This window comes from Hemiscyllium ocellatum, chromosome 37, assembly GCF_020745735.1.
Source record: "Hemiscyllium ocellatum isolate sHemOce1 chromosome 37, sHemOce1.pat.X.cur, whole genome shotgun sequence".
Taxonomy (NCBI): domain Eukaryota; kingdom Metazoa; phylum Chordata; class Chondrichthyes; order Orectolobiformes; family Hemiscylliidae; genus Hemiscyllium; species Hemiscyllium ocellatum.
Window position 1 is genome coordinate 27,149,230 of NC_083437.1, and position 20,610 is coordinate 27,169,839.

The following is a 20,610-nucleotide window of genomic DNA, read 5'->3' on the forward strand; positions in this document are numbered from 1 at the left end:
CCTCATTCCTCATCTAAATCTTGTCTACATCAATGCCTATCCCTTTCCTGTCCATTCCCCACCATGGCGGTCACAGTCCAGATGTTCTTGCATTGTTTTTGGAGTGCCCCACATTGACTTACCATCTTTCTGTGCTACATATGGAGATGTCTGCTCCCTGTTGTTCACTTGCTGTACAACAATAAGATTGAGATTTTCCCAAATGGGTCGAAATTAGGTCACGGGTTTGAATTCCACCCTAGCCAATTATGAAATCGAATTCAATAAATTGGATGATATGTCAGTAATTACAGGGCAGCAGATGGCCAGCATGTCTACATACATTCCTCTTTTCCCACTATGTGGTTAACTTGTCATGAACTTGCAGTAGCTAGGGATGGGCAATAAACACAAATCTCTTCAGAGTCACCCAAAAAAAGCAAACTAAAAGCTAAGTATCGCCAAATATTTTTTGCTGTGAAAGACAAATGAGCTTGAATAAACATTTGCTGCAGGTTGGCATCAAAACTTTCGCGCTGAAGTGGGGCTTTTGAGTCAGAGAACCTTGGTCTGCAGTTCCTGAGTACCTCATACTTTGAGCAAAATGGCAATATGCCACGAATGAAAGACTATCCAAAATGAGACAAACAAGAATGATTTTCAATACTTACTTTTCCCAGTTTTTTCTGGAGCTGCTCAAACCTTGCACGCTCAACACGTAGAGTGTCAATCTGCTCCCTCAACTCCCCATTCCTCGTAAGCTGGGTATTAAACTTCCTCAGGGCCTGCAGATGAGGAGCAGTAATGACTACAGATTATTTCAAGTGAAAGGACAGTAGAGTTGTCAATTTTGGTTGGACGTAATCCTGGAAAAGTCATCACCTGACTACTTATCTCCGTCCACTGCATCTTAACATTTTCACAATGGGTTGACCAACACCTCTGTCCTTATGATGCCCATTTTCCCATATCATATGGAAAGTGAAAAGATTCATTTGCAGTAAATTTAATGTCCAGAGAGTGGGACTGCAGAAAACGTTAAAAATATTAAAATCTCAAATTTGACCCAACCATGACCAATTTCAGGTTTAACAGAGACAGACAGTGGTGCGCAATAAGCCCACTTCCAGGAAGAAAGCTGGCTATAAAAATATAATGAGGCTAGGAGATTCACGTTTAATCTCTTTTCCAGACTCTCTGACCAGGTTCCAAGACCATGGGAAGACTAATAACTCAGGGAAGGCACGGGATAGTTTTAGGGAAAAGGTAAGTGTTCTGGATGTAGGTTCGCTCGCTGAGCTGGAAGGTTCATTTCCAGGATGTTTCGTCACCCTACTAGGTAACATTTTCAGTGGGCCCCCAGGTGAAGCACTGCTGATAATTTCTACTTTTTATTTATGTTTGGGTTTCTTTGGGTTGGTGATGTAATTTCCTGTGGTGATGTCATTTCCTGCTATTTTTCTCAGGGGGCGGTAGATGGGGTCTAACTCAATATGTTTGTTGATAGAGTTCCAGTTGGAATGCCACACTTCTAGGAATTCTTATGCATGTCTCTGGCTTGTCCTAAGATGGATGTGTTGTCCCAGTTGAAGTGGTGTCCTTCTTTATCTCGATATAAGGATACTAGTGAGAGAGAGTCATGTCGTTTTGTGGCTAGTTGATGTTCATGTATCCTGATGGCTAGTTTTCTGTCTGTTTGTCCAATGTAGTGTTTGTTACAGCTCTTGCGCGGTATTTTGTAAATGGCATTGGTTTTGCTTGTCTGTAAAGGGTCTTTCAAGTTCATTAGCTGCTGTTTTAGTGTGTCGGTGGGTTTGTGGGCTACCATGATGCCAAGGGGTCTTAATAGTCTGGCATTCTGGATCGGGGTGCTGGAAGAGCACAGCAGTTCAGACAGCATCCAAAGTGCAGCGAAATCAACATTTCGGGCAAAAGCCCTTCATCAGGAATAAACCTTTATTCTTGATGAAGGGCTTTTGCCTGAAACATCAATTTCGCTGCACTTTGGATGCTGCCTGAACTGCTGTGCTCTTCCAGCACCACTGATCCAGAATCTGGTTTCCAGCATCTGCAGTCATTGTTTTTAACCTCGTTAATAGTCTGGCAGTCATTTTCGAGATGGCTTTGATGTAGGAGAGAGTGGCTAGGGTTTCTGGATGTGTTTTGTCTGCTTGTTTGGGTTTGTTGCTGAGAAATCAGCGGACTGTGTTCAGAGACATGCATGAGAATTCCTAGAAGCATAGCATTCCAACAGGAACTCTATCAACAAACACATTGAGTTAGACCCCAACTACCACCCCCTGAGAAAAAGAATAGGAAAGGGCATCACCACAGGAAATGACATTAATCCAAAGAAGCTCAAACATATAAATAGAAAGCTGGAATTATTAGCAGAGGCCCACTGAAGATGTTACCTAGTAGGATGATGAAACATCTTGAAATGAACCTTTCAGCTCAGCGAGCAAACCTCCATCCAGAAACTCAACCTGAGCTCCAAATCTTCTCAAAACTTGCTAAAAGTTAAGTATTCTTGAAGCACTGCCAATGGATTCTCCCTGCGCCCCCAACAAAATGACCTCCTCCTCATGGATCCCTTCCCAATTAAAGCATCATATCACCCCAGGGTCAGATATTGGACCAGAAGCCCCTTTCACTCCCAGAAGCAGCTGGAGGCTCTTTACCTGGGTCTGTGTGCTGCTCTGGAGAACCCTTTGGCTGACCAGAAGCCAAACCTGTCAACGAAGCTGACTCAGGGCAGGAATCTTGTCAAATAAAATACACTGGCTGTGGGAGTAAAACTCTCCAGCAAGAAAACTGGACTTGGAGGGTTCCCATTTGAAAACCCAATTCCTTCTTGGAAAACCCATTTGTCAATATCAGGGCCTTTTGTTAATTGTTTGGATAATTCTTGACTGTCCATCAAAAAGCCAACTTTCCTTACTTTAAATATTTAAAGTAAGAAAGTCTTTCGCCAATGATTTACTTTTGGGTTTTGTTAGTAGTAGTTTTCTAAAGTTTAATCTTAATTTCCTGGAAGCTCCCGGTCAATCCTGGAAGTTTGGCGACTTCATGGAATCAATTGGGAGCCAACCCATTTCAGTTCTAAATCCAGTAAAAGACCCTGTAGGTCAACCTATGTATGATACTACAGATGAACCTTTGAACTATGAGCCTGCTATGGAAGAAACTGCAATACACAGTTTATGAAAAGTAGAAACATATTGTCAACTTAAATAGCTACATCTCATTACTGCCAAAACAAACCATTGCTTAACCCAGCAGAGCATTTAAAAAAAGATTGTAAGTTTAACGTCTGCTTTGTGATAGGTTTTGTTTTACCTGACCTGTTTGGACATGTTATGATGTACCTCTGTGGCCATCATATCCTGAAGTGAGATTTGAACCCTTACCTTCTGGTCTAGAGGTAGGGATAGAAACCTTTGTATTGTTTCATATTAAGTTAGCTGGGCAGCAACTGAAACAGATGATAACTGGCATTAATGTTGTTGGGATCAAAGCAAAGTCCCAGCTCCCAAAAGAATCCATTGTATTCACTCATTTTGGTTGGCTATATGCCAGTTGGTTGTGTTATGTTTGTTCGTTTTTGTAAAGTGAGACAGCACTGACTTTACAGCGTGAAATATAGTTGAGAGAAAGCTCAGGAATGCCTTGTTTGATACATCAAATACTAGCAAAACTAGAAAGTCGAGCAACATACAAGACGTCAATCTGATTCATCATTCAATATTTGTTTTGCAAATTTTCTATGTATTTTGCTCCCTGATTGCTCATGACAGTATGTGGAAATGAATCTTAATTTCTATACAGTGGTCCTGCTGGAAAATGTTCAGCTCTGATATGTTCAAATATTGATGCTTGTGGTCATGCATGAAGCAAGACAGAGCCCCAAAAAGAGGTGAACAAAAGGGAGGCAGTCACTTCGTGACTGTAAAAGGGCTCTTTTTTTATTTCTCTGAGCTTGTAGTCTTCTGATATTTTGGGTCTCACCATTTCCTGTCATTACTTTGAATTAATTGGTCAGCAGCGTTGTCTTTTATTGATTGCTGATGTTTCCCTGTTCATGGTCACATTCGGAGAATTCTTACCCTGTCCAACCTGTCCTCCATGATTCCAATGTTCTTCACTGTTTGTTCATTCATCAGTTGAACATTTACATTTTTACTCAAGCCCTTCTTCTGCTCAAAGATCTTTTGCTTCAATATCTTTACCTATTAAAAAGAAGTTGAATAGAAAGATAACTTCTATAAACAATCAACATTATATGGAATAAGAAATAACTGCACAAACAGGATGGTGCATGTAGTGCCATTATTTAAGAAGGGTGATAAGGAAAAGCCAAGGAACTATAGACCAGTGAGCCTGATGGTCAGTGCTGGGTAAGTTGTTGGAGAGACACTGAGGGACAGGGTTTACATGTATTTGGAAAGGCAAGGACTGATTTGGGGTAGTCAGCATAGCTTTGTGCATGGGAAATCATGTCTCACTAACCTAATTGAGTTTTTTGAAGAGGTGATAAAGAAGATTGATGATGGCAGAGTGGTATGGACTTCCGCAAGGCATTCAACAAGATTCTGCATGGTACATTGGTTGGAAAGGTTAGATCACATGGGATCCAGGGGGAGCGAGCCAATTGAATACAAATTGGCTTGAAGGTAGATACAGAGGGTTGTGGTAGAGAGTTGTTTTTCAGACTGGAGGCCTGTCACGAGCAGTGTTCTGCAAGGATCAATGGTGGGTCCACTGCTTTTCATCATTTATATAAATTATTTGAATGTGAATATAGGAGGTATGGTTAGAAAGTTTGCAGATAACACCAAAATTGATGATGTAATGGAGAGTGAAGAAGGTTATCTCAGAGTACAATAGTACCTTGAGGGGCCAATGAGCAGAGGAATGGCAGATGGAGTTTAATTTAGATAAATGTGAGATGTTACATTTTGGCAAGGCAAATCAAGTCAAGACTTATGCTTAATGGTAGAGTCCTGGGGATTATTGCTGAACAGAGACCTAGGGATATAGGTGCATAGTTCCTTGAAAGTGGAGTTGCAGGGAGACAGGGTGATAAAGGAGGTGTTTGGCACAGTTGCTTTCAATGCCTAGAGCATTGAGTAAAGGTTTTGGGATGTCATGTTGCGACTGTACAGGAGATTGGTTAGGCTACTTTTAGAACACTGCATTCAGCTCTGGTCTCCCTGTTATAGGAGAATGTTGTTAAACTTGAAAGGATTCAGAAAAGAGTTACAAGGATGTTGCTGGGATTGGAGAGTTTGAGCTGTAAGGAGAGGCCGAATAGGCTCGAGTTTTGTTCCCTGGAGAATCAGTGGCTGAAGAGTGACCTTATAGAAGTTTATAACATCATGAGGGGCATGGATAGGGTGAAAAGCCAAGGTCTTTTTTCTAGGGTAAGGGAGTGCAAAACTAGAGGGCAAAGGTTTAAAGTCTGAGGGAAAATATTTAAAAGGGGCCTGAGGGGTGTACAAAATTTCAGATTTGACCCCAGGGCTGCTGTTAGCCTGACTATTCTTGGATTAGAGAGGAGAATGCTCTTTAAACACTTCCGTTGACTCTGGCTGGAAAGTGTGGATGTTGGAGTAAGGGCAGAATTGGCTTCACTGTTCTACTAACATATTCTCCTCCCACTCTTTATGTCCAGTCACACCTGAAGAAAGGTCACTGGAGTAACAGATCCCAAGCTGAGTTTTTCTGTTAAATGGTATACTCAGGGAAACATTAACACTGGTTTGATACAGAGCATTTAAGATTGTAAAATAGAGTGGGTACAAGGAGCATTTTGTTCCTGCTTCTTCCTGAGTTTAGAAGCATTATCCAGACATCTGAAGTGTCCTCAGAAGCAAAGATTCAGTTCTGTTGAGAGAGTGTCTGAACCCACCTTAACCATGGCAATAAAGGCCAAGCAGAGATTTTGCTGGAAATACCACTTTGTCCCAATACTGTACACCAGCACAGTCCGCTTAGTTTTCCTGCTTGGATATTCTTACCTGAGCCATCTCCAATTTGGGTTCTTTCTCACACCCCTCACCTGCTTTGCAACTGGACCTCTATCCACTCCCACCAACCCCATCCCGAAAGCCAGGTATCTTCCCCCACTGGAAAACCACCGACTGTCCCAGGACTGCCTCTTGGACCCAGGAAGTGGCCTCTGAGCTGCCCAAGGTTCTGTCACTTCCCTTGTGTTTTGGGCTGTAAATTGCCCAGTGGTTTGTCAATGAGGCCCAGTCAAGAGAATCCTCAGAATCTCCCACTGTCACTCCCAGATAGTCTCACGACATGTTACACCATATTCCACTCCAGAAGTTCCTAATCACCCCAGTGAGTTGTGAGTGACCATTATCTGCACCTCATGTTCAAGATCCATGATCATTTGCTTCTCTCTAGCAATTTGGTCCTCCAGTTCTTCCTGGTAGCCGAGCATATTCTGAACACTTTCAATGTTTTCCTGGTCCTCTTTCTGGTTGCGTTTACTGTCTAACAGCCTTAGGTTCAACATTAGCTCCTCACGTTCCTTTTCCAGGTTCTCAATTTCCGCCCTGACAAAACCAGAAAGATCAGGAATTAATGCTCTCGTAAATAGTGAGCATTAAAATCAGAAAGAATAGTAACTTATAAACTTATAACTTATGCCAAGATAAACTATCAATGAAGGATGGCTCAATGATGCCTCACAGCACCAGGGACTAGTGTTTGATTCCAGCCTTGGGTGATTTTCTGTTTGGAATTTGCACATTCTCCCCATGTCTGTGTATGTTCCCTCCAGTTGCTTTGGTTCCCTCCCACAATCCAAACATGTCCAGTTTAGGTGAAGTGGCTACACTAAAAAATTACCCTGTAGCATCCAAGGATGTGTAGGTTAGGTGCATTTAGGGGCAGGGACTAGGTCTGGGTGGGATGGCCTTTGGAGGGTCAGTGCAGACTTGATGGATTAAATTGTTTCCTTCTACTGTCAAGGGATTCTAATGATTCAAATATTAAACACTTCCAGGACACAGCAAGGGTTATGTAAACCTTCTACATTGTCCCATCAAATACTCCATAAGCTGATACAGGGCAAATTTATCCTAGTTTCAAGAAATAGTCAATCCTGATTCCTCTAGTATATTTAAAGGTGATTGAATGAATGGTAGATTTTCACCATTAATGGTACCTATTTGGAAGAGGAATTTTCTGTCCAAATATTCAAACCCTTAGAGCCCTTAAATGTCATTTCCTGTTCTTTTTATCAGGGGTGGTAAATGGGATTCAAGACATAGTGTTTGTTGATAGAGTTCCAGTCGGACTGCCATGCTTCTAGGAATTCCGCACATGTCTCTGTTTGGCCAGTCCTAGGATGGATGTAATGTCCCAGTCAAAGTGGTGTCCTTCCTCATCTGAATATAAAGATAATAGTGAGAGTGGGTCATGTCTTTGGATCAAAAGCGAAATGACCCACTCTCACTAATATCCTTACATACAGATGAGGAAGGACACCACTTTGACTGAGACAACACATCCATCCTAGGACAAGCCAAATAGAGACACACTCGAGAATTCCTAGAAGCATGGCACTCCAACCGAAATCTTTCGATTCGCACATTGTCTTGGATTCCCATTACTACTCCCTGAAAAAAACAGGAAATGACATCACCACAGGAAATGACATCACCAACCAAAGGAAACCTAAACACATAAATAAAAAGCGGGTCATACCATTGGTGCTTCACCGAAGGCTCACTGATGATATTATCTAGTATGGTGACGAAACATCTGAAAACAAACCTTCCGGTTCAGCAAGGAAACTTACATCCAGAACTTCAACTTGAGCTACAAATCTTCTCAAAACTTGCTGACTGTATTTTCATTCCAACTTCAGCCTGGTGAAGGCTGCTGATACTTACAACTGTTTCCTGAGCAGCTGCTGTGACTCAAGCGTGTAGGCCTGGCAGTCTCCTTCCATGATTCGAAACTGATGCTGCAGCTTTGCCAACTCTGTTTCAGCTGTAAGAGAATAGCCAAGATCTCAGAGAGCAGTAAGGGGCAGATTGAAGGAATGAGAAGGCATTGACATAATACCTTTCACTCCTCTCAAAATGACTCAAACATGAAACCTAAGAGGTGGATTTGGTAGAGATTGGTTAACACAGGGAAGATGAATGTACTTTTAAAAGTACTAGGTGTCTAGTATACAGGTAGTTGACGAGTACACAAAAACCTCCAACCCAACACAATTTAGATACCAAACACATTTCCTACCAAGTCCCTCCATGTCTCCATTACTTGCATTGGAATGGTTGCTTGAGGCACTTCCACGAGGCATTGTTATCTTCTAGATTATCTATGGGGACACAACAATACATTTTATTGATATCTCAAACAACAATAGCATGCTTGCTTCCCTCTCAAATTTTCACTGTGACTGTATTAGAGATCTTTGATGGACAGTCAATATCCTGTAGCTTTGAGGTATCTGATCATCCTACTCTCCACAGTTCAATGAATCACAGAAGTGTTATTGTGCAGGAGGCCTTTTGGCCCTTTGCATCACCCTTAGCTCTTCAAATTAACATAATTACTTACAGCCAATCTCCTTTTTCCCATACACATTATTTCAATGCAAATAATCATGTTGAATTTTGCACATGGAGCTGCATATGAAGTATTACTAGCACTGAATTCAGACAATGTTTAGTGCAGGAATATGCAATTTTCTATCTGAAATCAGAATATGCCCAGAAGGAACATTTAAAGTGATACATGCCAGTGAATGCTTCATGTATAGTCCTTCATTGAACCCATAATCTCATACTAAACTAGGAATATATTTAAGAAGGAAATGAGTAGGGCGAAAAGAGAACGTGAGATAACTTTAGCAAATAGGGTTAAGGAGAATCCAAAGGATTTTATAAATACATTGAGGACAAAAGGGTAACTAGGAAGACAATAGGACCCCTCAAAGATCAGCAAAGCAGCCTATGTGTGGAACCACAAGAGATGAGGGAAATACTAAACAAGTAATTTGCATCAGACTGGAGGCCTGTGCCCAGTGGTATGTCACAAGGATTGGCGCTGGGTCCACTGCTTTTTGTCATCCAAATGATTTGGATGTGAACATAGGAGGTATAGAGAGTAAGTTTGCCGATAACACCAAAATTGGAGGTTTAGTGAACAGTGAAGAAGGTTATCTCAGAGTAGAATGGGATCTTGATCAGATAAGCCAAAGGGCTGACAAGATGGATTTTAATTTAGGTAAGTGTGAGGCGCTGCATTTTGGAAAAGCAAATCTTAGCAGGACTTATATACATAATGGTAATGCCCTGGAAAGTGCAGGTTCATAGTTCCTCGAAAGTGGAATCTCAGGTAGATAGGATAGTGGAGAAAGCGTTTGGTATGGTTTACTTTATGAGTCAGAGTATTGAGTACAGGAGTTGGGAGGTCATGTTGTGGCTATACAGGACATTGGGGCAGCCACTTTGAATATTGTGTGCAACTCTGGTCTCCCTGCTATAGGAAGAATGTTATGAAACTTGGAAGGGTTCAGAAAAGATTTACAAGGATGTTGCCAGGGTTGGAGGGTTTGAGCTGTAGGGAGAGGCTGAATGGCTGGGCTGTTTTGCCTAGAGTGTCGGAGGCTGAGGAGTGACCTTATAGAGGTTTATAAAATCATGAGGGGCGTGGGTAGGGTAAACAGCCAAGCTCTTTTCCCTGGGTTGGGGTAGTCCAGAACTAGAGGGCATAGGTTTAGGGCACAAGGGGAAAAATTTAAAAGGTACCAAAGGGGCAGCTTTTTCATGCGAAGGCTATTGCTTGTATAGAATGACCTGCTTGAGGAAGTGGTAGAACCTGGTAAAATTACAGCACTTAAAAGGTATATGGATGGGTACATGAATAGGAGGGATATGGGCCAAGTGTTGGCAAATGGGACTAGATTAATTTAGGAAAACTGATTGGATGGATGAGTTACACCGAAGGGTTTGTTTTTGTACTGCACATCTCTATGACTATATGACTCGAAATGTTCAAAATCCATTTAAGTAGGCCCCATAAGTTGCAGTTTTTTCTATCCTTGAGGACTTTCAGCAACAAGCCTTGTTGAGATGTTCAAGGAGTATTTAAGAAGGTCAAACCGTTTCATTGGCTGGTTTGAATTTCTTAAGATCTTACCAGGTGGGACTTTAGCCTCAGAAACACTCACTTTAGGAAAACTTCAGACCAAATTACACTGCAACACCAATGTGGAGGATTATTGCAGTGTCTCCACCCGCCATTACATCGGAGACCTTTTAGATTAAAGCATGGACTGCGGAAAACGACACTTCTTTTTCTTTTGTAAACATTGTACGGCACTGTAATGCAACGAAATCAAAGCAACGACACTCAGGAATGGGGCCCCCGTTGGATCAGTGGGCACATTGCCAGTTAATCGAACAAAATCTGTTTTCCGGGTTCAGATCATGCAGCTTGCAAATCAGCAGCAGGACAGTTGGGTGCAAAGTTGGAGCGAAATATCGGGACCTACCCCAGCTGGAGGGTGCAGTCAGAGCCGGAACCGAAACCTTCCTCCAGAAAGTGCTGCCCTGAATAAGGGTCACCGGACTCCAAACGTTATCCTTGTTTCTCTTTCCACAGCTGCTGCCAGACCTGCCGAATTTCTCCAGCAATTTGTTTTTGGTGTTTCAGAAAATGGTTGTTTATTTCAGAAGGCAACGTTGTTAGCAACGGTATCCAGGGTTAGGGCTAACAGCCAATCCGGGGCCAGGTTCGATTTGGATACACCGCTGTTGCCGTGGCTCCGCGATGTAGCCTTTCCTGGGGACAGGCGGAACTGAACGGAGCTTCACATTTTATTTAAAGAGGTCCCAAACCTCAGCGCTTGTTGTGGAGTCTGCACTCTGATTTATGAGTCGAGTGTCTAGTAAACTTACTCAACCGAGAACTGGAATCCCAAACTTAAAATATACACCATAAGTGTTTTTCTTTCTACATGTGCGAGTGCCTCACCAAGAGACATCCATTCATCCTGAACTCTGCATAAATTTCCATCAATAGCGCAGCAAATTTCAAATCTCCTGCTCCAATTCCCGCCCAACTCTCCCGCTCTTTGGTAACAGATTTAACCGTAAACACCAGCGTATCTGTATTCCTCTATTTTTGAGAATTGTAATATCCACCGGTACCCACTCCATAGCCTTGAGTGTGTACTGTATTCTGAACTGACGTTGCTGAGCTCTGCAGAGGAACAGTTGAAAACAGAAAATGCTGGAGATCACAGCGGGGTAAAGGATTCCCACCCACCTTCCGAGGACCCCTTCGCCCACCTCCAACATACTGCATCCACCTGGACACCCTGCGCTGGCCTATTACCTGCCCTCGACCTCTTTATTTCCAACTGCCGCCGGGACATTAACCGCCTCAACCTGTCTATCCCCCCTCCCCCACTCCAACCTCTCACCCTCACAACACACAGCCCTCCAATCCCTCTGCTCCAATCCCAACCTCACCATTAAGCCAGCGGATAAAGGGGGTGCAGTGGTAGTCTGGTGCACTGACCTCTACACCGCTGAAGCTAAACGCCAACTCGAGGACACCTTTTCCTACTGCCCCCTCGACCATGACCCCACCCCCCCATCACCAAACCATCATCTCCCAGACCCTCATCACCTTAGGAGATCTCCCATCCACAGCTTCCGACCTCATAGTCCGGGAACCCCGCACTACCCGGTTCTACCTCCTTCCCAAGATCCACAAGCCTGACCACCCTGGCCGACCCATTGTCTCAGCATGCTCCTGCCCCACTGAACTCATCTCTACCTACTTCGACACTGTCCTATCCCCCCAGTCCAGGAACTCCCCACATACGTTCGAGACACCACCCACGCCCTCCACCTCCTCCAAGACTTCCGTTTCCCGGCCCCCAACGCCTCATCTTCACCATGGATATCCAATCCCTCTACACCTCCATCCGTCATGACCAGGGCCTCCAAGCCCTCCGTTTTTTCCTCTCCAGACGTCCCCAACAGTACCCTTCCACCGACACTCTCATTCGTTTGGCCGAACTGGTCCTCACCCTTAACAATTTCTCCTTTGAATCCTCCCACTTCCTCCAGACCAAAGGGGTAGCCATGGGCACACGTATGGGCCCCAGCTATGCCTGTCTCTTTGTTGGCTACGTAAAACAGTTGATCTTCCGTAATTACACCGGCACCACTCCCCACCTCTTCCTCCGCGACATTGATGACTGCATTGGCGCCACCTCGTGCTCCCGCGAGGAGGTTGAGCAATTCATCAACTTCACCAACACATTCCCCCCTGACCTTAAATTTACCTGGATCATCTCTGACAACTCCCTCCCCTTCCTGGACCTCTCCATCTCCATTAATGATGACCGACTTGACACTGACATTTTTTACAAACCCACCGACTCCCTCAGCTACCTGGATTACACCTCTTCCCACCCTCTTGCAAAAATGCCATCCTGTATTCCCAATTCCTCTGTCTCCGCCGTATCTGCTCCCAGGAGGACCAGTTCCACCAAAGAACACACCAGATGGCCTCCTTCTTTAGAGACCGCAATTTCCCTTCTCACGTGGTTAAAGATACCCTCCAATGCATCTCGTCCATATCACACACCTCCGCCCTCAGACCACACCCCTCCAACCGTAACAAGGACAGAACGCCCCTGGTGCTCACCTTCCACCCTACCAACCTTCGCATAAACCAAATCATCCGCCGAAATTTCCGCCACCTCCAAAAAGACCCCACCACCAGGGATATATTTCCCTCCCCACCCCTTTCCGTCTTCTGCAAAGACCGTTCCCTCCGTGACTACCTGGTCAGGTCCACGCCCCCCTATGACCCACCCTCCCATCCTGGCACCTTCCCCTGCCACCACAGGAACTGTAAAACCTGTGCCCACACCTCCTCCCTCACCTCTATCGAAGGCCCTAAAGGAGCCTACCACATCCATCAAAGTTTTACCTGCACATCCACTAATATCATTTATTGTATCCTTTGCTCCCGATGCGGTCTCCTCTACATTGGGGAGACTGGGCGCCTCCTAGCAGAGTGCTTTAGGGAACATCTCCGGGACACCCGCACCAATCAACCACACCGCCCCGTGGCCCAACATTTCAACTCCCCCTCCCACTCTGCCGAGGACATGGAGGTTCTGGGCCTCCTTCACTACCACCAGACGCCTGGAGGAAGAACGCCTCATCTTCTGCCCAGGAACACGTCAACCCCAGGGCATCAATGTGGACTTCAACAGTTTCCTCATTTCCCCTTCCCCCACCTCATCCTAGTTTCAAACTTCCAGCTCAGCACCGTCACCATGACTTGTCCGGACTTGTCTGATCAGCCTAGCTCCTTTTCCACCTATCCACTCCACCCTCTCCTCTTTGACCTATCACCTTCATCTCCTCCCCCACTCACCCATTGTACTCTATGCTACTCTCTCTCCACCCCCACCTTCCTCTAGCTTATCTCTCCATGCTTCCAGCTCACTGCCTTTATTCCTGATGAAGGACTTTTGCCCGAAACGTCGATTTCGCTGCTCGTTGGATGCTGCCTGAACTGCTGTGTTCTTCCAGCACAACTGATCCGAGATCACAGCGGGTCAGGCAGTATCCATGGCGAGAAAACAAGTTAAGGTTTCTGGATGTCCTCTTTCAGATTAAATAATTGGACTCCCTGTTAGCCTTCAGGTGAACGTTAAAGATCCAGTGAGGAGCTGGTGTATGGGAGAAGGATCATTGGATTTTAGGATAATTGGAATCTCTTCTGGCGTGGAAGTGACCTGTACAAGAAGGACTGATTGCATCTGAATTGGAAGGGGCTTAATATATTATCAGAGAAATTTGCTAGAGCTGCTGGCCAGGATTTAAATTACGGGCGGGGCGGGGGGGGCTCGGGGCGTTGCACAGAGACAGTGAGGAATGAGATTAATATGTGACTGATGCAGTTGGGAAAACAAGCGAGTCAAACAGTCAGGGCAGGCAGGAACAAAGCAACCAGCAAGATAGGACTGATAAATTAAACTGCATTTATTTCAATGCAAGAGGCCTAACAGAGAAGGTAGATGGACTCAGGACATGGTTAGGAACATGGGACTGGGATATCATAACAGTTACAGAAACATGACTTAAGGATGTACAGGACTGGCAGCTTAATGTTCCAGGATACAAATGCATCAGGAAAGACAGAAAGGGAGGTAAGAGAGGAGGGGGAATGGTGTTTTTGATAAGAGATAGCAACACAGCTGTACTGAGGGAGGATATTCCCAGAAATACATCCAGGAAAGTTATTTGGGTGGAACCGAGAAATAAGAAAGGGATGATCACCTTATTGGGATTATATTATTGAACCCCCAATAGTCAGAGGGAAATTGAGAAACAGATTTGTGAGGAGATCTCAATTATTTGAAAGAATAATAGGGTGGTTATGGTAGGGGATTTTCACTTTCCAAACATAGACTGGGACTAGTTTTAAGGGTCTAGATGGAGAGGAATTTGTTAAGTGTGTACAAGAAAATTTTTTGATTCATTATGTGAATCTGTTAGATGGTCTAATGGTCTGTTAGAGAAGGTGCAAAACCTGACCTACTCTTGGGAAATAAGGCAGGGCAGGTGACTGAAGTGTCAGTGGGGGAGCACTTTGGGGCCAGTGACCATAATTCTATTAGTTTTAAAATAGTGATGGAAAAGGATAGACCAGATCTAAACGTTGAAGTTCTAAATTGAAAGAAGGCTAATTTTGATGGTATTAGGCAAGAACGCTCAAAAACTGACTGGGGGCAGATGTTCGCAGGTAAAGGAATGGCTGGAAAATGGGAAGCCTTCAGAAAAGAGGTAACAAGAATCCAGAGAAAGTATATTCCTGTTAGGATAAAAGAAAAGGCTGGCAATGTAGGGAATGCTGGATGACTAAAGGAATTGAGGGTTTGGTTATGTCAGGTATAGACAGGAGAGATCGAGTGAATCCTTGGAAAGGTATAAAGGCAGTAGGAGTGTACTTAAGAGGGAAATCAGGAGGGCAAAAAGGGGACATGAGATAGCTTTGGCAAATAGAGTTAAGGAGAATACAAAGGGTTTTAACAAATACATTAAGGACAAAAGGGTAACTAGGGTAACCAAATGCCTTCTTCACTATCCTATTACCTGCGACTCCACTTTCAAGGACCTATGAACCTGCACTCCAAGGTCTCTTTGTTCAGCAACACTCCCTAGGACATTACCACTAAGCGTACAAGTCCTGCTAAGATTTGCTTTCCCAAAATGCAGCATCTTGCATTTGTCTGAATTAAACTCCATCTGCCAATTCTCAGCCCATTGGCCCATCTGGTCCAGATCCTGTTGTAATCTGAGGTAACCCTCTTCGCTGCCCACTACACCTCCAATTTTAGATCTCATGGAATACAGAGAGAACCAGCCATTTGGATACAAAACTGTGGTGAAGGGTTGTTTTTCACATTGGAGGCTTGTAACCAGTGGAGGGCCACAAGGATCGGTGCTGAGTCCACTACTTTTAATCATTTATATAAATGATTTGGATGTGAGTATAAAAGGTATAGTTAGTAAGTTTGCAGATGACACCAAAATTGGAGGTGTAGTGGACAACGAAGAACATTATCTCAGATTACAGGTCAGATGGGCCAATGGGCTGAGGAGTGGCAGATGGAGTTTAATTTAGATAAATGTGAGTTACTGCATTTTGGGAAAGTAAATTTGAGCAGGGCTAATACACTTAATGGGGAGTGTTGCTTACAAAGATACCTTGGAGTGCAGGTTCATAGCTCCTTGAAAGTAGCGTATAAGGAAGATAGGATAGTGAAGAATGCGTTTGGTATGCTTTCCTTTATTGATCAGAGTATTGAGTAAAGGAGTTGGGAAGTCATGTTGCAGCTGTACAGGACATTGGTTAGGCCACTGTTGGAATATTGTGTGCAGTTCTGGTCTCCTTCCTATTGGAAGGCTGTTGTGAAACTTGAAAGGGTTCAGAAAAGATTTACAAGGATGTTGCCAGGGTTGGAGGATTTGAGCTTTTGGGAGAGGTTCAATAGGCTGGGGCTGTTTTCCTTGGAGCGTTGGAAGCTGAGGGGTGACCTTGTAGAGGTTTACAAAATCATGAGGAGCATTGATAGGATAAATAGACAAGGTATTTTCCCTGGGTTGAGGGAGTACAGAACTAGAGGGCATAAGTTTAGAGTGAGAGGGGAAACATATAAAAGAGACCTAAAGGCAACTTTTTCACGCAGAGGGTGGTACATGCATGCCAGAGGAAGTGGTGGAGGCTAGTAGAATTACAACATGTAAAAGGCATCTGGATGGGTATATGAATAGGAAGGATTTGGAGGGATATGGGCCGGGTGCTGGTAGGTGGGACTAGATTGGGATGAGATATCTGGTCAGCATGGACGGTTTGGACCGAAGGGTCTGTTTCCGTGCTACACTTTTCTATGACTCTATGAGGTGTAAAACCTGTGCCCAAACCTCCCCCTCACCTCCATCCAAGGTCCCTAAGGATCCTTCCACATCCGGCAGAGATTTTCATGCATCTCAACACACGTCATCTACTGTGTCCGTTGCTCCCAATGTGGTTTCCTCTACACTGGGGAGGCAGGACGTCAACTTGCGAAACGTTTCAGAGAACATCTCTAGGGTACATGCATTAAACAACCCCATCGCCTTGTGGCTGAAGACTTCAACTCCCCTTTCCACTCTGCCTAGGACATGCAAATCCTGGGCCTCCTCCACCGCCAAATCCAAGCCACCCAACGCTGGAGGAAGAATGCCTCATATTCCGCCTTGGGACTCTCCAACCACACGGGATCAATGTTGATTTCACCAATTTCCTCATCTCCCCTCCCCCCACCTCATCCCACGTCCAACCTCCAACTTGGAACTGCCCTCTTGAACTGTTCTACCTATCCATCTTCTTTTCCACCTATCACCATCACCCCCACCTTCACCTACGTATCGCCTTCCCAGTTGCCTTCCCCCCAACCCCACCCCTCTCCCATTTATCTCTCAGTGACCTTGGGCCTCCCCCACACTCCTGATGAAGAGCTTATGCTTGAAACATTGACTCTCCTGCCATTCTTACATTAGCATGATTGCATCAGTTGAAGGTCAATGTGATACTGTTGACTATTACTCTCAATTGCATCAACATTATTGATACATCATTGTGATTAACAGTAAGTTTACTACAAATAGGATTTTGGGCAAGATGTGGCTTAGAACACCTGTCTGTATTGTTTGAATACAGAGTACACTGCTTCTCTTTTGATTATCCCTCCAATGAATATCATCTCATGTGTGTGCAGGATGCATTAGATGCTACTTAGCGTGGAATTGAACCTTGTCTACTTTGGTTTTGTGCCGCATTACATGGTGTATTAATCTTCTGAGCCTTTGTTATCATCCTTACAACACATCATGATCCAGTCCCGAAACTGAAATGAAGCTGCAGATGGAAATTTCATGTAGGTTCAGCAAGGAGCATTCGCCTGTTTTGAGGCAACAACTTGCATTTATATAATGCCTTTATAAAGTAGGAAGACATCTCAGGGCAGTTCATGGGAACATGGATTATCAATCAATGACACTGAGACATGCGAGGGTGATGGTTGAGGATTGTTTTTGTGACTGTAAGCCTGTGACCAGCAGAGTTCCACACGGAGTGGTGCTGGGACTTTGATGTGAATGTAGAAAGTATAATTAGTAAGTTTGCAGATGACATTGATGGTGTTGTTAATTCTGAGGAGCATGATCTTAGGCTACAGTCTGTTATTATAAATTGGGCAGAGCAATGGCAGATAAAATTTAATCCTGTGATTAAGTTAGTATTCCTGTGAATAAATGTGAGATGATGCATTTTGAGAGATCTAGTAAGGGAAGAATATACAATGATTGGTAGACCTTAGGCAGTACTGAGGAACAAAGGTACATTATGTACAAGTCCTTAGATCCTGAAGGTATTAGTGCAGATAGAAAAGGTGGTGAAGAAGGCATACGGGATGCTTGCCTTCATTAGCTGGGGCATAGAATATCGGAGAAAGTGAGGAGAAAGTGAGGTTTGCAGATGCTAGAGATCAGAGCTGAAAATGTGTTGCTGGAAAAGCGCAGCAGGTCAGGCAGCATCCAAGGAACAGGAGATTCGACGTTTCGGGCATATCTCCTTTTCCTTGGATGCTGCCTGACCTGCTGCGTTTTTCCAGCAACACATTTTCAGCATAGAATATCGGAGCCAGGAAGTCTTGTTTCAACTTTATAAAACATCGGTTAGGCCATAGATGATACACTGTGCAGTTCTGGTTGCTGCACTATCGGAAAAATGTGACTGTTCTGGAGAGGGAGCAGGGGAGATTAACCAGGATGTTGCCTGCGCTGGAAAGTCAGTTATGAGGAGAAACTGAATAGACTGGGTTTGTTTTCCCTGGATCCGAGGAGGCTTGGGGGAATCTGATTGAGATGTATAACATTATGAGAGGCCTGGACAGGATCAATTGTGACGTGCCTAAGACTGACATAAGTTTAAGATGAGAAATAAACAGTTTAGAGGAAATCTAAGGAAAGATTTTTTTACCCGAAGGGTGGTAGAAATATGGACTGTGCTGAGATGGTGGTGGAGGCAGATACTCTCACAACTTTTAAGAAGCAGCTGGACAAGCACTTAAAATGCCAGGACATAGTAGGCTATGGGCTGAGTGCAGGTAAATGGGATTCATGTGTTTGGGGTTAGCATAGGCATGGTGGTCCAAAGGGCTTGTTTCTATGCTGTATGACTCTGCTCTGGACAAATGATCAAAGGTTTGGTCAAAGAAGGTTTTCAGGAACATCCTAAAGGTGGAAAGAGAAGTCTAGAGGTGATGATTTAAAAAGGAAATTCTAGAGTATAGGACCGAGACTGTTAATGGCATAAGCATGAATTGTGGAGTGAAAGTGATGGGGAAAAATGTTTTCTGCTGTTGTGCTTTTTGGGGAGGATTAGAAATTTGTAGATTCTGTACTCTCTGTCCTTGGTACTTCCTGCTGTGTCTAGTTAGCATCCTTCAGTAACAAAATAAACTGGAAATAAGTAATGGCATCAGTTAGTGTGACAATGAAACTGTTACATTGTTGTGTAAAACCAGTTGGTTCACTAATATCATACAGAGAATAAACAATGCTGTCATTACCTGATCTGTCTTCTATATGATTCCAGTCCCATTTCAATTTGATTCATTCTGAAATAGCTTACCAAGCTATTCAGATCACGAGTGATTCAAGTATTTGACCCACCACCTTTTAAGGGCAGTTAAAAATGGATAATAAATGTCAGTCTAATGGGATCTTGATAAAGATTTTTTTTAAAAATGGGGAGAACATGGATTGCAGTTTGAGTCTGATCCTCTATAAAAGGGATTATAATTAGTTGAGTACTATCTTATATCTCTGTCTCTCATGTTCTGCTCTCAGGGCTGGCTTTCCGAGCCTTTGCTACCACTATGGAATGCCTGCTGGTATCTTCACTGAGTTGTCCTTACGCATGTGTAAGTCGAAACAGTGAGCTAAGTTTAAGCTGCAGTGACAAACCTGGTGAGCCACAAGCTAGTCACATATAGAGAGACGAAAGAGCCATTTGTTCTGTCTCTGCCATGTTGCTAACCACGCCTTCCTTTTGTAAGACCAATTCTCCGCCTTTTCATCATGTTATATGTCATCATTGCTTTCCAGGTCAGCATCCCTCTTCCAATATTTGGATGGTTTTACTCCAGTGGCTTCTTGGGTACATTCAAGCAACTCTGCGAGTGAAAAGGTTCTTCCCTGGACAGTAAGCAGGAGCAGGAATCTGGCTAATTCTTAATCCCCATGGAACTATGACATTGGGGTCAAATTGTTATCTTTCCTCATTTGACGCTTGTGTTTCTAAATCGGGTGTCGGGACAAGGTATTCACACTTTCCCAATCCATCCTCTACTTTATTACTTCACTTGAGAGAACTGTACTAGTCATAAGCCTTGTGAATGAAGGAACAGATGCAGTTATGTAAACAAATATTTTATTTTGTTGTAAACAGTGCAAATGAGTACTTAATAATAATTAATTTATAACAAACATAATGTAATTAAGATAAGAAAAAGTTTCAATATTAAATAAATTCAACTTCACCTCAATTAACATAATTTTAATACATTTTCTGCACCAATGATCCTGAAACTGAAATGTATCTTATCCTAAATAGACAACTGATGTACTTTCCCTCTAGAATTCTACAGATTTGATTGTAAAAGATTAATGTGGCAATTGAATAGATTTTAACAATATTACTGTAAACCCAAGGGTTCAAATCACACCTGTATTTATGCTGTCAGTTTTCTCCCCTCCTGAAGGCACTGCCTATTAACATATCATGAGGCATGTTAAGCTCTGGTATCTAAAGGGTCTTTTATTTCAAAATGTATTAAAGCTAAGTCGATTCCTTTTCTCTTCATGTCCTTTATTTCTTGAGCAACTGGATGAGGCCACCATGTTTCCAACTGACCAATGTCTGCTTTCTGTTCTCAGTTAGATAGGTCACAGCACAGTCTGCCCTTACTCACAGAGGTAAGATCCTTGAATAAAGAACTGGTAGAGGTTT

The 20,610-nt window shown here is 43.6% G+C and overlaps 1 protein-coding gene across 1 annotated transcript in view; it reads right to left on the reverse strand.

Annotated features, from left to right (window-relative positions):
• odad1 (outer dynein arm docking complex subunit 1) overlaps positions 1-10,694 on the reverse strand; it is a 26,745-nt gene extending 16,051 nt beyond the window's left edge. Inside the window, exons 1-6 of the mRNA XM_060852415.1 lie at positions 10,511-10,694; positions 8,248-8,329; positions 7,893-7,992; positions 6,359-6,548; positions 4,086-4,208; positions 651-764 (exon numbers count right to left, since the gene is read on the reverse strand). Coding sequence (XP_060708398.1) covers positions 651-764; positions 4,086-4,208; positions 6,359-6,548; positions 7,893-7,992; positions 8,248-8,311 — 591 coding nt within the window. The 5' untranslated portion in view covers positions 8,312-8,329; positions 10,511-10,694. The remainder of the gene's footprint in view (positions 1-650; positions 765-4,085; positions 4,209-6,358; positions 6,549-7,892; positions 7,993-8,247; positions 8,330-10,510) is intronic.
• Positions 10,695-20,610: the final 9,916 nt, after the last annotated feature.